Source organism: Miniopterus schreibersii (genome assembly GCF_964146895.1).
Source record: "Miniopterus schreibersii genome assembly, chromosome: 7".
Taxonomy (NCBI): Eukaryota; Metazoa; Chordata; class Mammalia; order Chiroptera; family Miniopteridae; genus Miniopterus; species Miniopterus schreibersii.
Genome location: NC_138108.1, coordinates 14727378 through 14742661, shown reverse-complemented (window position 1 = coordinate 14742661; position 15284 = coordinate 14727378). Strand labels below are relative to the sequence as shown.

The following is a 15284-nucleotide window of genomic DNA, read 5'->3' as shown; positions in this document are numbered from 1 at the left end:
CTACCTACGAGCCGTGTGGCCTTGGAGAAGTTGCTTTTATCTCTAGAAGCCTCTCGTTGCTCCTCGTGAAGCCAGATATGTGCTAGCATTGCCCAACTAAAATGTAATGTGAACAGTGTATATAATTTTAAATTTCTACTAGCTACTTTAAAAAAACACACAGGGAAATTAATTTTTTAAATGTAGTATTTAATATAACATATCCAAAATGGTATCACATATGTAATCAATATAAAAATTATTAGTGAATTTTTTCCTATCAAGTCTTTGAAATCTGGCAGGCATTTTACAATTATAGCACATTTCAGTTTGCACTAGCTGCATTTTAAGTTCTCAATAGCCACATGTGAGTCATGGCTGCTATAATGGATAGTGCAGGTATATAACTACCCCATAAGGATGTTGTAGGGGAAAAAATGAGACAACATGTATAAAGGGCTTGGGACAGTACTTGGCAAATTATAAGCAGTAAAAAAGATAGTTGTGAAAACTGTTACTATTTCCATTGAGCATTGACTACAACAGCCAGTGTGCTAAGCTGGGGGGAAGGCAAAGGTATGACATAGCCCCTATTCCTGAGTAATTACAAATTTAAGAAGGTGTGAGACAAACATGTAGCTAACTATTACTTATGGCATCTTATAATCATGTGAATGGTATGAATAAAATGCAAAAATAAAAAATTCGAAAGAAGACCATGTGGGATGCCTTATGCTGACTTAGTGAAAAAAGTCATTTTGAACTGGAATTTAGTAAATAGGCGGACTTTTATTAGGATGATCTGGTCAGGAACCATGGAGACAACTAAGGAAAATATTCCAAAATGAATAATAGGAGTAACAATCCAAAGTCGGGGAAATGAAAAATATATTCAACAAATAATGGCAAATCATTTGATGAACATGGGGTTCACGTAAGTGTGTGTTTGGGTGAGTAAATGCTAAGACACTAGGTCCACTATTCAGTGTCAGAGGGAAATGGTGAAAAAAAGTATTTTTTGTTTGTTTGTTTCTTGTTTCCTTTTGCTTTTGTTTAGTTTATTTTGTTTTTTGGTTTTCACATATAAGTAAAGTCACATGGTATTTGTCTTTCTCTGTTTGACTTCTTTCATTTAGCACAATATCCTCTCGGTCCATTTATGTTATCGCAAATGGCAAGATTATATTCTTTTTTATTGCTGAATAATATTCCATTATATATACCACATCTTCTTTATTCATATATTGATAGACACCTGGGTTGCTTCCATATCTTGGCTACTGTAAATAATGCTGCAGTTAACATAGAGGTGCATATATCTTCAAATTAATGTTTTCTTTCTCTTTTTTTCAATAAATACCCAGAAGTGGAATTGTTGCATTGTATAATATTTTATTCCTTGAGGTGCCTCCGTACTGTTTTCTATAGTGGCTGCACCAGTTCGCAATCCCATCAGCAGTGCATGAGGGTTCCCCTTCCTATGTATCCTCTCCAACATGTGTTTGTTGACTTTTTGATAACAGCCGTTCTAAGAGGTGTGAGGTGATATTTCATTGTGATTTTGATTTGATTTCCTTGATGATTAGTAATGTTGAACATCTTTTCATGTGTCTCTATCAGTATATCTCCTTTGAAGAAATGGCTGTCAAGGAATCTCCACCTGAGAATATGTTGCTGTTATTTTTAATTAATTTTAGAGAAATAAGAAAAAAGAGAGAGAAATCAATGTGAGAGAGAAACATCGGTTGGTTGCCTCCCCTATGCACCCAGACAAGGGATTGAACCCACAACCTGGGTATGTGCCCTGATCTAGAATTGAGGAATTGAACCTGTGACCTTTCAGTGTATGGGATGACACTCCAACCAACTGAGCCACACCAACCAGGGCCTCTGCCCATTTTTTAATTGGATATTTTTTTGATGTTGAGTTGCTTGAGTTCTTTATATATAGGGTGGGGCAAACGTAGGTTTACAGTTGTTCCTATGGAAAATAATACAATAATTGATAAATAATAATACAAGAATAAATGTTGTGTTTTGTGTACTCACAACTGTAAACCTATTTTGCCCCAACCTGTATTTCGGGTATTAATTCCTTATCAGATATGTCATTTGCAAATATATTCTTCCAATCAGTAGGGTGACTTTTCATTTCATTGATGGTTTCTTTTACTGCACAAAAGCTTTTCATTTTCATGTAGCCCATTTGTTTATTTTTGCTTTAGTTGCTCATGCACAAGGAGACATATTCAATAAAATATTGCTGAGATGGATATCAAAGCTTACTGCCTATATATTCTTCTAGGAGAGTCATGGTTTCAGGTGTTGCATTTAAGCCTTTAATCCACTTTTAGTTTATTTTTGTATGTGGTGTAAGAAAGAGGTCCAGATTTATTTGAATTTGTATGTTCTGTCCTTTCAATACCATTTATTGAAAACAGTCATTTTTTTATTGTATGTTCTTACCTCTTGTCATAGATTAATTGACCTTATAAGTGAGGGTTTATTTTTAGGTTTTCTATTCTGTTCCATCGATCTATGTGTCTGTTTATTTGTGCTGACTCCGTACTATTTTAATTACTATAGCTTTGCTGCCTTCACGATTCTCTCTTTAATTTTGCCACTTTAATTACAATATGTCTTGGTGTGTGTCTCTTTGGGTTCATCTTGTTTGGTCTCTGTGCTTCCTCTGTGTGTGCTTCCTTCCCCAGTTTAGGAAAGTTTTCAGCCATTAAGGTCCCTTAAACTACCCTCATTCTTTTATATTATTTTTTTCTTTTCATTTTTCTGATTGGGTGATTTCCGCTATTCTGTCTTCCAGGTCACTAATCCATTCTTCTGTATTATTTACCTGCTGTTGATTCCCTCTAGTGATACATATTTTTAAATTTCAGTCTTTGTATTCTTTAGCTCTCATTGGTTTTGTATTACACATTCTCTTTGCTGGTGTTCTCACTGAGTTGCTCTTTTCTTGTCCCAAATTTGGTGAGCAGCCTTAATACTATTACTTTGAATTCTTTATCAGACAAATTAGTTTTCTCCATTTCATTAGGGATTTTTATTCTGGGTTGTTTTTTCCCTGTTCTTTTATTTGGAATATATTGCTTTGTCTTTTTGTTTTGTTTTTACTCTCTATGTTTGTTTCTATGTATTAGATGAAACAACTATCTCTTTCAATCTTGAAAACATGGACTTGAGTAGGAACAACCTTTTAGCAGACTGTGTGTGTTGGGTGGTATTTGTCAGGCCAGCTGGAGCATAAGTGGGTGTATGTGGCTCCTGGGGAACTATGGTGGACCAGCAGGCTAGGGCTTCAACGAGCATTGGCCAAGATAGCCAGGGCATGCTGTGGAGGACTTGCAGGGTAGCTAAAGTGCTTCGACCACAGGGGAGTCTGTCTGCAAGGGCCCCTCAGTAATATTTCTCCCTACTACAATCATGAGTGAACTTTCAATGATTACCATACTTCCATCTCTCCTACCCTTCTCTATGCGGTTTCTCTCTCATTTATTATGCAGAAGCTGTTCAGTCAGTCCTCAGTTCCTCAGAAGAAATAGTTTTATATGTAGGTTATCTGTTGTGTTCGTGGGAGGAGGTTAGTTTTGGTTCTTCTTACACCTTAAGTTCGGAGCCATCTTCACCTTAATCCATTATACTTTTAATAAAATTAAACATGATTGTAAATTTATACCCCTAGTTCAAGTAAACCTGAAAAACATTACCATAAACTTGCTGACTCAAGTCTGTCCTAGCAAAGACAATGTTTTTTAAAAACACCTGAGGCACTGTGCTGCTGAATTATATAGTCCTATCATTAAATTTCAAATTTATCATTTCCTTCATTTTATTAAACAAACTTTTGGAAATCACCAAGAACCTTTATAATTATTTCTAATTATAATTTTTACAGATTTGACTTGAACAAAAGATAATGATTTAATACTAATTCTTTCATTTCTCTTTATGGGCTTTGATTCTGTTTAGTTTCAAAAAGAGTAAATAATATTTACCCCCTTCCTGGCTGTTATATGAAGACTACAAAGAAAAAAGTTATTTGTTTTATTCTTAGAAAAGTCACAAGCAGCAGTTGCCTGTAGAGGGAGGAAGTGAAATCCATATGCAATGCCTCTGTCAGCAAAGACTTTGTAGAAGAGGGTTTATAATAAATATTCACATCTGCTGCTTTGGACACTTTAATCCATCCTAAGGATCTTTGCTGTGTCAGGCTTTGTTCTAGATGAAGAAGCCCAGTAGTTATAAAGGTTTGCAAATAAGCTATATTTATCATGGTTAGCTTCCTTTTTATAACTTTTCTCTGTTTTAGAGATATCCATGACAATTTTCAGTATAATTTGTGATTAAATATTTCACTGTTACTCTTATGGTGATATCTTATAGAATTTTCATGATGGAATAGACAACTTCTATTTTCACACTATATCACCTGCTTAAAATGTGTCAAGAAAGCATCATTGATAACAATGCTACCTGGATGTGGAAAACATAATTCCAAGTGCTCGTTATTAAATGCTAGCTCCCTCCATACATAGGGTTTCATCCTAAGCAAGTTTCTTAGTTTTTCCAAAACTCTCTTTTTTCACCTGTATAATGGAGTTACTATTGGATTTTTATTATTAGATTATTATAGGGATTATATGAAATTATCCATGTCATGTAATTAAATCTAGTATCTAGCATATTGAGTTTCATGAATTTTAAATATTGTGGCTAAAATGATACTATATGCCTTTTAAGTTTTATTAGATATTACCATCAATAGTATTAATATTATATTTATTTACCCCACATACTGAACTTACGTAAGCATAATCTATTGCTTTTACTTACCTCCAAATTTTCTGATAGTTTGCTACTGAACTTTTAAAGATAAAAGTATTACTTAGAATTGGAATGCTGATATGTTTTGCCCTGTAACAGAAATATTCACTCAAAAATATATGGTATGAAAATAATGAGTATACTTTGTGTTGCATTTAGTTCTCTTATGTAACAAAAACTTTAACAGAATTTTGAATTTTAAATTAGAGTAAAATAACCAGAGTCATTTTGAAATGGAGGTATTTTCACTTCACTTCCAAAGAAATTTGTTCAGTGTCACAGTTTTTAAAGAATAAATGTATTATTATAGTCTTAAGTAACAATTTAGTATAACTATAATAAAAAAGTTTAAGTATAATACAAATTTTTAAACATAAATAAATTATACACTATATTTGTGCTTATCTTTCCCATGGGTACATTTGAAGCCTATGTTTTTTTAACAATTTTTCACAAATAACTCACTTAAAAAGGAAAGCTGTGTTGCTTAGTGCTTTCAGACTCATGTCCTCAAAATTATTTATTAATCCCAAATTTAAGGAAACTATCAGAGCATTTGATGACCTCTGCATATAAAGTAGGTAAAACATTAGGTTTTACTTTCTCATTTTAAATTTTTATAGTTTAATCATCCATATGTCTTAATTTTGACCAGAATTATTTTCTATACACACAGGAGTTAGTTAATATTCAATGACTGATATCTAGCATAAAATGAGTCTGTTGAATTAAAATGAAAACAAAATTATATGTTGATCTCACTAATATGTGGAATCTAATGAATAAAATAAACAAACAAAATGGAACCAGAAGCATGGACACATGGGACAGACTGGCCGGTGCCCACGGGGAGGGGGTTGGGGGTGTCTGGATAAAGAAGGTGAAGGGATCACCTAAAGAGCGTATGTGCATACTCCGTGGACACAGACAGTAGTGTGGTGAAGGCCAAGGGAGGGGGAGGAGAGGGTGGGTGGAGGTAAGCAAAGGGGCAGGGGAAGGGGGACACCTTGCTGTTACGGCAACATTAAAAAATTTTAATAAAAAAACCTATATATTCCATTGGTCATAAACTGCTTGAAATCAAACTTTGATATCCCCCTCTTTCTCTCTCCCTCTCTCCCTCTCTCCCTTTCTCTCTCTAGGTCGAGTATTAGCTCAGGCGAGTGGCAGTGGGGTTATTCATTTGCTGGATCTTCAATCAGGGCAGATTCACAAATTAGTGGGGCATGAGAATGAAGCTCACACAGTCGTGTTTTCTCATGATGGAGAGAATCTGTTTTCCGGAGGCTCTGACGGCACTGTCCGCATATGGTCCTGACGGTCAGCATATCCCACTGCAGAGGGCATTCCCTTTAAGGTTTGAAAATGCCTCATATAGTCCCAAACCAGTAAATGCTTGGTTAAGTATGCCAGCAGGTAACATTTACAATTTTCTTTAAAACATGCTTTGAACATATTTTTTAATGCTCATACTGTTATCAATAAAAAGCAAAAACAAAACTTTCTGTTCATTTATTTGTGCCTGGGTCTTTTTTCTTCTTCTTCTTCTTCTTATTTTGCTAAGATTTTAGAGACAGAGCATTTTTGCTAGGGGTTTGGAAGAAGCAGCTTTACAATGACGCCTAATGACAGACTAGATGAATTACAGGAGATTGATTTTGAATGTTAGAGAGCAAATTGCAGGAGCACCAGGCTACTTTTTAAAAAATCAGATTCAAGCTGCAGGAAGACCTGGAGTTTAACCACGTAGTGCGAGGAAAGCGTTTCTTCACCCAAAGAGTCAGTGAGAATTGGGAGCACTCCTTATTACAGATTCTTTGACAACGACTACGCCTTATCTATTACTAATAATCAGAGACTGCAGCTGGCTTACATCTAAACGCAAGGCTCTCCACCAACTTTCATCTCTGCAGCCCATCCAAGAATGCATTAAGTGTCATTGCAGTGCGTTTATTTTTTATTGTAATTTCAATGCAAATAAGTATCTGGCACGTCAAGCGCCCTCCCCGCCCCCGCCCCGCGCCCCGCGCCCCGCGCCCCGCGCCCGCGCCCCGCGCCCGCACCAGCCGTATAAAGCGCGGCTGCTTGGAGAGCCCCAGCCCGGCCACAGCGGCAGCTCGCGGCTCGGACCCGGCGGGCGCGGGAGCCAGTCGGCGCTGTCCGCGGTGCTGAGGAATCCCCGGCCGCCGGCGGAACGGGCTCCGAATCAGCAGTCTGCAAACTGCTCTCAGTGATGCAGAAGCCCAGCTAAAGTTGCTCCTTTCCTTCGCGTCCACAGTTAGCCTTTTCTGGTGTGTGAGAGGGGATCCGAGCAACACATGGTGGATGATGCTGACGGTGCTGCTGGCGGAGCGGGCTTTGAGCTACAGCATGCTGTTGCTGTTGGTGATCCACAGAGCCTAGCCAAATCACCTCCGCGGCCGTGGCAAACACTGTGTAAGTGAACTCATGTGTGGAGCAGGCGTAATCAGCCGGGAAATTTCATAGAAGGATCTGAGGAAATGCTAAAAATAAGTTCAACATGATTCTGCTCCTGGGGTCTGGATTTCTACAAGACCAGCCTTGCTTCTTGCTTTGAATTCTGAAGACAGGTCCAAAGCGTATTTCTTATGTGTGTCTGCTGTATTTCTCTCTGGAAGGGCGGGAGACTGCTTCTTGACTGTGGTTTGAAATGAGAGGTAGAGAGAATGGATTGCCTTTAATTCAAGCCTGAAAATGCATTCTTTGGATAATTAAAGAGGAACTGCTTTCCTAAAACATACCTGATCTTTTAGTTCATATCGGTCTATGACCCCCATCACCACCATTAACCTCCAGAGGGATTAGGTAAGTGCATCTTATGACATGAGTTATCCTGGTTTTCTCAAAGAAATAGATGCAGTCGTTTTAAATGACACGTAGCAATGTGGGGAGTGGGGGGGAAAGTTTAGCTGGAAAGTGATCTTCCATTCAGCGGTGTTTGCTTACTTATTAAAAATCCTCAGATAAACATTTTATTGGCTTTCTCTAATGTTTTTTTTTCCTCTTAATTAGTGTCTTAAGCTGCACTAGAGCAGCTCAGTTATGAAGGGGATTTTTTTTTTAAATAGCTTAAGAACTTTGTTATATTAAAAAGAAAACCATGTTTTCTTCATGCAGATTTTAAAAGGTATTTCATATAATACAAGCATATGTAATGTTTATATAAAGTGGATATTACACCCCTTTTACCTTTAAGTTTACATTTACCATAATGTGACTTTAATGCCTACCTGTAGCTTGCATAGAGATCATTTCTGTCTATGTCTTTTTGAAGCAGAATGATATGGGTATTTTATGTGGCTTATTTTGCATGTATTGACAGGTATTGCTGGAATACCTTAAGAGAGCACAATAGATTTTTCTTCTTCCAAAATAAACTTTCTAAATATGTGAGAGCTGTATAAAATGCATGCCTTAATTAGTGAAATATATATATCCTTTTTCAGAAGCTTCTGTAATGTTTGTAGCCTTTGTAGTAATTTAAGAGGGAAAAAAATGCTTTGTCAAAGGGAGCTTCCAGATTCTCAAGTAGAATTACAGGTTTGCATATTTTTTGTTCTGTCATGACTCATTATTTTTGACATATTTCAAAAGAAATTCACCTCATTTATCATTAGCTCCCCAAAAGGAATTCTAACATCAAAGCAGTTTTCCCTTCAAGGGAGGGTATGAACATACTACCGTCTATTTCACTATTACTAGAATTTGCATATCTAACTTCAAATGCAAATATTATAGTTCATGAAGTTTCCTAATGCCATCTTTACCTTATTTAAAAGTATCATCTGTATGTTAGACTGAAAAGAGATGGTTTATCATTGCTCTTATTATAATCTGAAAATAAACCAATAGATAGTATTTATTAATGATCTAAAAGTGTCCTGTGTACAATTTTAGTGATATTTGGCATAAAGCCAAAAGCATTTAAATAGACAAATGGACTATTTGACAACACTTCACTTTATCTATTACTCCTAAAAGTCAGTTTCCCCAGAGTCTACATATGAATTACTCACTCTAAACATTTAAATGAGTGTTGCTAGTGGGCAACACTCCACACAAGCTCTAATACTAAGTGAAATTTCCAAGAGTCAATGTCACCAAACTAATAAGGCATGTTTTCTTTGAATGGCAACACCTCATTACTATTCTATGAAACCAATAAATAGTTTTACTGTGGCATTTTTGTGCAAAGCATCTCGGGCATGTCAAAAGAGGGTTATGTTTTTAAGACTGTTGAATGATATTTATTACATATTTTATTATATACTGAAGTAATTCATTTAAATAGTATTACATGAATCTAGATTCAAGTTGCTGTAAGAAATGCTCTGATATATTTTTCCTGTCCACTAGGAGCTTACTCTCTGAGTAAAATAAAGGTGTGGACAATAATATAAATTCATTTATTTTTAACAGGTTCTTTCACATACAGGGAGTTCTCTTGTATCATTTATTGTTTTAAATTTTGTTCACTGTAGACTAGTCATGCTGTTTTCCTTCTTAGCTATGTTTCAAAATCCAGATTTACGATGACTGAAACAAGGAACCTATATTGAGACCAGTTTTTCTCCAATTTGGGACATAAAGAAGCAGAGAGGCCTTTATCCTAGCTCCATTCCAGTTATAATTTACATTCAGTTGTTGATTCTTTCCCTTTCTCTTGGAAGCAGAAATTTTCTCACTAATCTCTTGAGTGTTTGTACAGATGATTATAACACATATACATTCTATCACCAACTGGAACAGTTTAAAGAATAATAGAAAATGTGAATTCAATTATTCTGAGTTATTTGTAAGTAACCACTGGTAAAAATCACCCTTTGGGGTTCAGTAAAGTCATTTCTTATAGTGTAGGCAAATCCAGACAGACCTTTGAAAATCAGAAGGTAAATTCAAGCTGGAGGTTCCTATGTGAAATAGCTCCATAAAAATTGTCAAGGATCAACTCTCCAGACTTCATAGTAAAGTGTAGAAGGTTGCATGAACTTGGTCTATATGAGGTCTATCTTCCAAACAGATCCCAAATAAACAGGTTAAGAGCATAGGCTTAAATAAATCCATATTTTCTTTACATATGTCAAATTGTTTCTTAAAAATATTTATTTTCAGCCTACCCCTCCCCATGGAAGGAGCTGAGTATACTCAGTATTAGGAGCACATCCAGAAGCCTTTGAGGAGGGGGATGGCTCTTCATATTCATGAAGCTTGCATACTTCTGTTGGTCATCCCTGGATTGGTCACCTCTGCTGCCATCAGTCATGAAGACTATCCTGCTGATGAAGGTGACCAGACCTCCAGTAATGACAATCTGATCTTTGATGACTATCGCGGGAAAGGCTGTGTGGATGACAGCGGCTTTGTATACAAGTTGGGCGAACGGTTTTTCCCAGGGCATTCCAACTGCCCATGTGTCTGTGCTCTGGATGGACCTGTTTGCGACCAGCCAGAATGCCCTAAAATTCACCCGAAGTGTACTAAAGTGGAACACAATGGATGCTGTCCTGAATGCAAAGAAGTGAAAAACTTTTGTGAATATCATGGGAAAAATTACAAAATCTTGGAGGAATTTAAGGTATGAGCTACCATCCATACTTATCAAATACTAACTTTTCACATCACATACATAGTAAATTATTACATTAAAATTAAAGCTGGAAAAACATTTTAAAATCTCCCTTTAATTTACAACAATAATCCAATATGTACCACTGTAGTCAACAAATAGCTAATTGGCTTGTTGAGCAACACCTAAAGAGTTTCACACTAATCTTCTCTTTCAGAATTATTTATGGCATGCTGACATCTTTTTGTTGTTGTTGCCCTTAAGGTCTCTTCTGCATTATTACAAAATATATTTTCTGATGGAAACACTTTTAATTGGAAGCTATGTGTCTATTAAGTTAATGTTTAAATTTTAGGAGATTTGTGTGTGTGTGTGGCTTATTAGCCTGTATTTGGAGCCATTTAACCATAGCCTAGAACTATCTGTTCAGTGTGTGGAAATGCAAGTGCTATAGACACAATTCTGAGCTGTGGTCTGCATATTAAGAATGTGCATTGGACCTACTTCTTGTAGAGCATGGTCCCCATTCTGTTCTCTGATCATTAGATTTTTTTTCATTTTTTTTTTTTTTTTTTACTTATAGGACCCCAGAGTGGACTGAAATTTTATCATAGTCCATTGTAAAAAGTAGTAAAAAAAAGAAAAAAAAAAAGACTAATATCTCAGCCTTCATGATATTTCTTGGCCTTTCCTTTATGCTTATATCATATTTTCAAGTAACTTGGAGCTCATTTTTATCTCTTTTTAGAGTCTCTTTTCTCCAATGGCTAGTTTTAATTAAGGGTTCTTACAAGTCATATCGGAGCCCTGAGGGTATAAATTAATATGTCAAATTACCCTCCTTAAATGTAATGGCACTTTGTGCCTTGGAGTGTCTGTCATACTGATGGCTTGATATAAAAGATTTTAATTTCATCTAACCAAGTTCAGTGAGAAAGTGCTCAGAACCTTATAGGCAAAGAAGAAGATACAGCTAGTTTTCAGAGTGACTGTGATTGTTGAGAAGAATGTTCAGTCTTTAGCACTGACCAAACTCCTCCACAAGAGTCAAATGGTAGAAGTCCGTTTGTGGGGGAAAAAGTTTTAACTGATAGCAATCAGAGCGTTCTGTATATTAGCATTTCATTCCATTCAGTCCAATCCAGGTTATGGGTACAAATCAGTTCCAATATACCCAATCATTCTACCTAGATTCCTGAGGGGAATTTTAAAGATAATTATCACATTCAACTATCTTACACATAATGTTATTCTAGACTTTTCTCTTTCATGTATTATAATGCTTTGTGGTACAATATTGAGAAGAAGCCCGAGAGTCTCATCAAGTTACCATTATTGACATCATATAATAGTTTATAGTACATTTATTAATTACTTTATGGTCTCTAAAATATTAGATACATTGGCAAAAGTTGGTTTCTAGTTGTGAGTATACAAAATAGTTTATTCTTGTAATATTATTTATTTATTATTTATTATTATTAACCTACTCTTTCCCACCCCTGTATGGTCCTGCTATAGTCATTCTATAACTCACTGATATGCACAACTTTTCTACCTGACTCTCTATGCCATGAGATCTTTAAATATGATTTTTTTTAAAAAAAAAAAGATGCCACTTTTCCACAACAATTTAGATATTATCTAGGGCAAATTGTTAAGAATGAGGAGCTGAGACCAAGAAAGTTTGTTACTTATCCAAAATTGTCAAGTTATTTTACCTTTTCTAAATACTGCCATTCTGACAATAAAGTTGCATAACCTCTCAAAGCGCTTTGGCTGAAAAGCCAGCTAGGCCTGGATTCAAATCCCAAATTTATTACTTAGATGCAAGACTTTGGAAAGAGTCCTTAAACTGTTTTTGAGCATGAAGGCTGAAAAATGACCATCATAATAATTACGTCTCTTGGGAGGAGATATGGGAAAGATTTAATGAGATAATTTATGCAAAGTTAGCAGCCTTGTGATGACTGGTACACCATAGATATTTAATAAATAGTGTTCCCATTCCTCTAAACTCTAATGTCCAAGGATTTTCTCTAAGTTGTAAATCCTCTGTGTCTTCACCTACATTTTATAATGGAAGACCAACGTTAAAAGTGATTCAATTGAAAAAAATTCCAATACCTTTTTTAAAATGTTCTACTTATCTATGTGAATGAAGTATATACACCCAAGCAAATGTCAGCCATAACCTGGCATCTTGATTTTCTTTCATTCAGCTTCCAAGAAACAAGTAACTAATTTTTAAACACGTATGGAACTTTCGCATAATAATCTTGGCATGTTATTAAGGAAGTTATTTTATGAGATATGTTTACATATAATATATCCATCTAACAAGCATTTATTGGACTGTTTAGTATATAGGATACTGTAGATGTACTTACATTGGAACATAAGATATCTAGAAGACAGAATCCCCACTCACTAGAAAAGCATAGACAATGCAGAGAGAGATGGGGTGGGGACAGGGGGAAGCAGACTAAAATATGGTACTGTGAAGCTCAGCACCAAAAATGTGGTGTCAGAAGCTTATCAGTATGCTGTGAAGTTTGGTCAACAAACTTTCTTTTTCTTCAGGATGGTCCAAATTGAGCCTGTTATTAAAGAAGCAGTTAAAATTGATCTGGGGAGATTAAAGTTCCAAAGAGGAAACTGCTTGGGCACAATCAGAGACTGGGAAGAATGCAATCTGCAGAGAGAGGAGGGGGTGGGATAACAAGAAGCTGGATCCTATGAAAATCCTATTATAATGAGACAAGTAGATCTGTATATGTGTTTTGGACAGTGGAGAGAGGAACTTGAATACTGGGCCAAAATATTTAGATTCAGTCTAAAGAATTCCAGGAAGAAAATACAGGTTGTTGTGCATGGAGATGGCCTAGTTAAATGTGTTTTTTTAAACAAGATTACCTTGTAGCCAAATATAGAATTGAATAGAGGTGAAGATAAATTAATGGGGGTGAGGCTGTTGCAGAAAACAAAGGAGATGACCAGCATGCCGCAGGGCACAAGCATTCAGGACAGTGTTTAAGATAAAAATCTAAATTTCGTAGTACAGTCTAGATTCTACTCATCGACCTCTCCAAGTACCTCTCATTCTCAGTGACTTCCCATCACACACTTGTATAAATCCTACTAGACTACTTCAAAACTCCTTTCAAATCTCATCTCTACTGGAAAGCCCCCTCTGATCGCCCCACTGCAGTATCCTGGGCTGGATCTAACTCTTCTCCTCTATCATCTCACAACATGCTGTGCACACCACTGAAACAAGAACAGTAATCAGAGCCAGGCACTGGAAAGACCTTTATGGGTATTAAAATGCATTTCATTTCATAACATCAGCATGAGGATTATACCCTTTTTGAGCATTGCTTCACAGATAAAAGTTTAGCATCAAAGTGTAAGTAGCTTGCCCAACCTCAAATAGCTCTAGAGCTGATGAACTGGGGTTCACACCCAAGCAGCCTGGCTGCAGAACCTCAGCTCTTCACCACCTCTGCTGCCTCTATCGCACTGCAACGACATAATTTCACACCACCTCTCTCCCACTAGGCGGTGACCCCTGTAAGCTAGGGGACAGTATTTTCTTTTCTCTCCTCTGCTCCCAACCCCAGCACTATGTGCACCGCCTAATAGGCATTCAATACATTTTTGGTGAATAAAGTGAGTCGGAGTGTAATTGAGCCCATCGGATAAGAATTTAATTAGAGTTTCCTTAAGATGCCTTAGTTTCTTTCTGTTTATATGTTGATCTCTTTGTTTTAATTAGTTAAAAGGAGCACTCAAAGTTCAGATAAACACTACTTTTTGTGCCCCTAAGGATGACGCACCTTGTTGGCAGAGCACCTGCTCCCATCCTGTGACTTTCTACTTGTCTCCCTGTGTCTTTCTAACCAGGGCTCATCTTGGGTTCTGTCTCCCTCCCAGTGACATAATGACCACCGGTGTTTCGGTCCCGCTGCCTCACTCCATCCAGTTGCAAAACATATGTCCCTCCTTCAGTCTTCTCTGATCACCAAACTGAAATGTAAATTGAGCCACAAGTGTCACCTGATAGGAAGAATAACGTTATGTATAAAGGTTGAATTTTTTTTTTCAACATGACTAATGCAAGCTTTGAAAATGGATTCATCTCTACTCTTTCTGAAAACTCTAAATTTTCCAGTGTCCTAGTAATATTGTATTAAGATAAAGGTCACTGTATAGTAGGTTCTCTCATCTTTCTTTTATGTGTACCCAGGCGAAAGGCACTGGTTCTACTTTTGAAGAAATAAGGAGCATAAATAATAAATTACAATAGCATTTTCTACCAAAGTGTTGATTGGAAATGTAGGCTTTGTCAGCTTTGTCTTAACTATCTTATGCTGAGTTTCCCAAAGGGAGAAATAGTTTCTTATTTTGCTCAGTATTTTTATAACTCTCACTCAGCTAGAATTAGCCTTTTTGGATTTTTTTTATACTTTAAAACTTGTACTGATTTAGTTTTAGGTCAGACACTGAAGGTTATACCACATGCAGCTGGAAGAGATAGTTCAGCTTTTATAGAGCCTGTCTCACTGTAAAGTGATTTTCTCAAGTTGACACCCACCTTCCCCAGCTTGGAAGTGGGGTTTGCCCACAATCTCCCTCTCTCCCCAGGCACTGACCTTTGTCCTCGACGCACTGTGGGCCAAAGACACAGATCAGGTTTTGAGTTTTTATTTTTATTTTTTTTCAGTGTGATTGTTTTCTCATTCCACACATTTTTTGTGTATGTTGTCACTTTAAAAAAAAAAAAAGTAAACATATTTTCATGCTGATAGGCTACCTAGTTTTTTGTGTGTTTTTTAAATTTATCTTTATTGTTGAAAGTATTACAGATGCCCCCCCC

General features: G+C 36.4%; 2 protein-coding genes across 3 annotated transcripts in view; both read left to right on the top strand.

Moving 5' to 3' along the window:
* Positions 1-6332, top strand: part of SPAG16 (sperm associated antigen 16) — a 557305-nt gene extending 550973 nt beyond the window's left edge. Inside the window, exon 16 of one of the 2 annotated variants that reach the window (XM_081143494.1) lies at positions 5961-6332. In XM_081143494.1, coding sequence (XP_080999620.1) covers positions 5961-6136 — 176 coding nt within the window. In that variant the 3' untranslated portion in view covers positions 6137-6332. The remainder of the gene's footprint in view (positions 1-5960) is intronic. The other variant, XM_081143495.1, reaches the window with a different exon arrangement.
* Positions 6333-6918: 586 nt separating this feature from the next.
* Positions 6919-15284, top strand: part of VWC2L (von Willebrand factor C domain containing 2 like) — a 139663-nt gene continuing 131297 nt past the window's right edge. The window contains exons 1-2 of the mRNA XM_081143224.1: positions 6919-7644; positions 9952-10414. Coding sequence (XP_080999350.1) covers positions 10025-10414 — 390 coding nt within the window. The 5' untranslated portion in view covers positions 6919-7644; positions 9952-10024. The remainder of the gene's footprint in view (positions 7645-9951; positions 10415-15284) is intronic.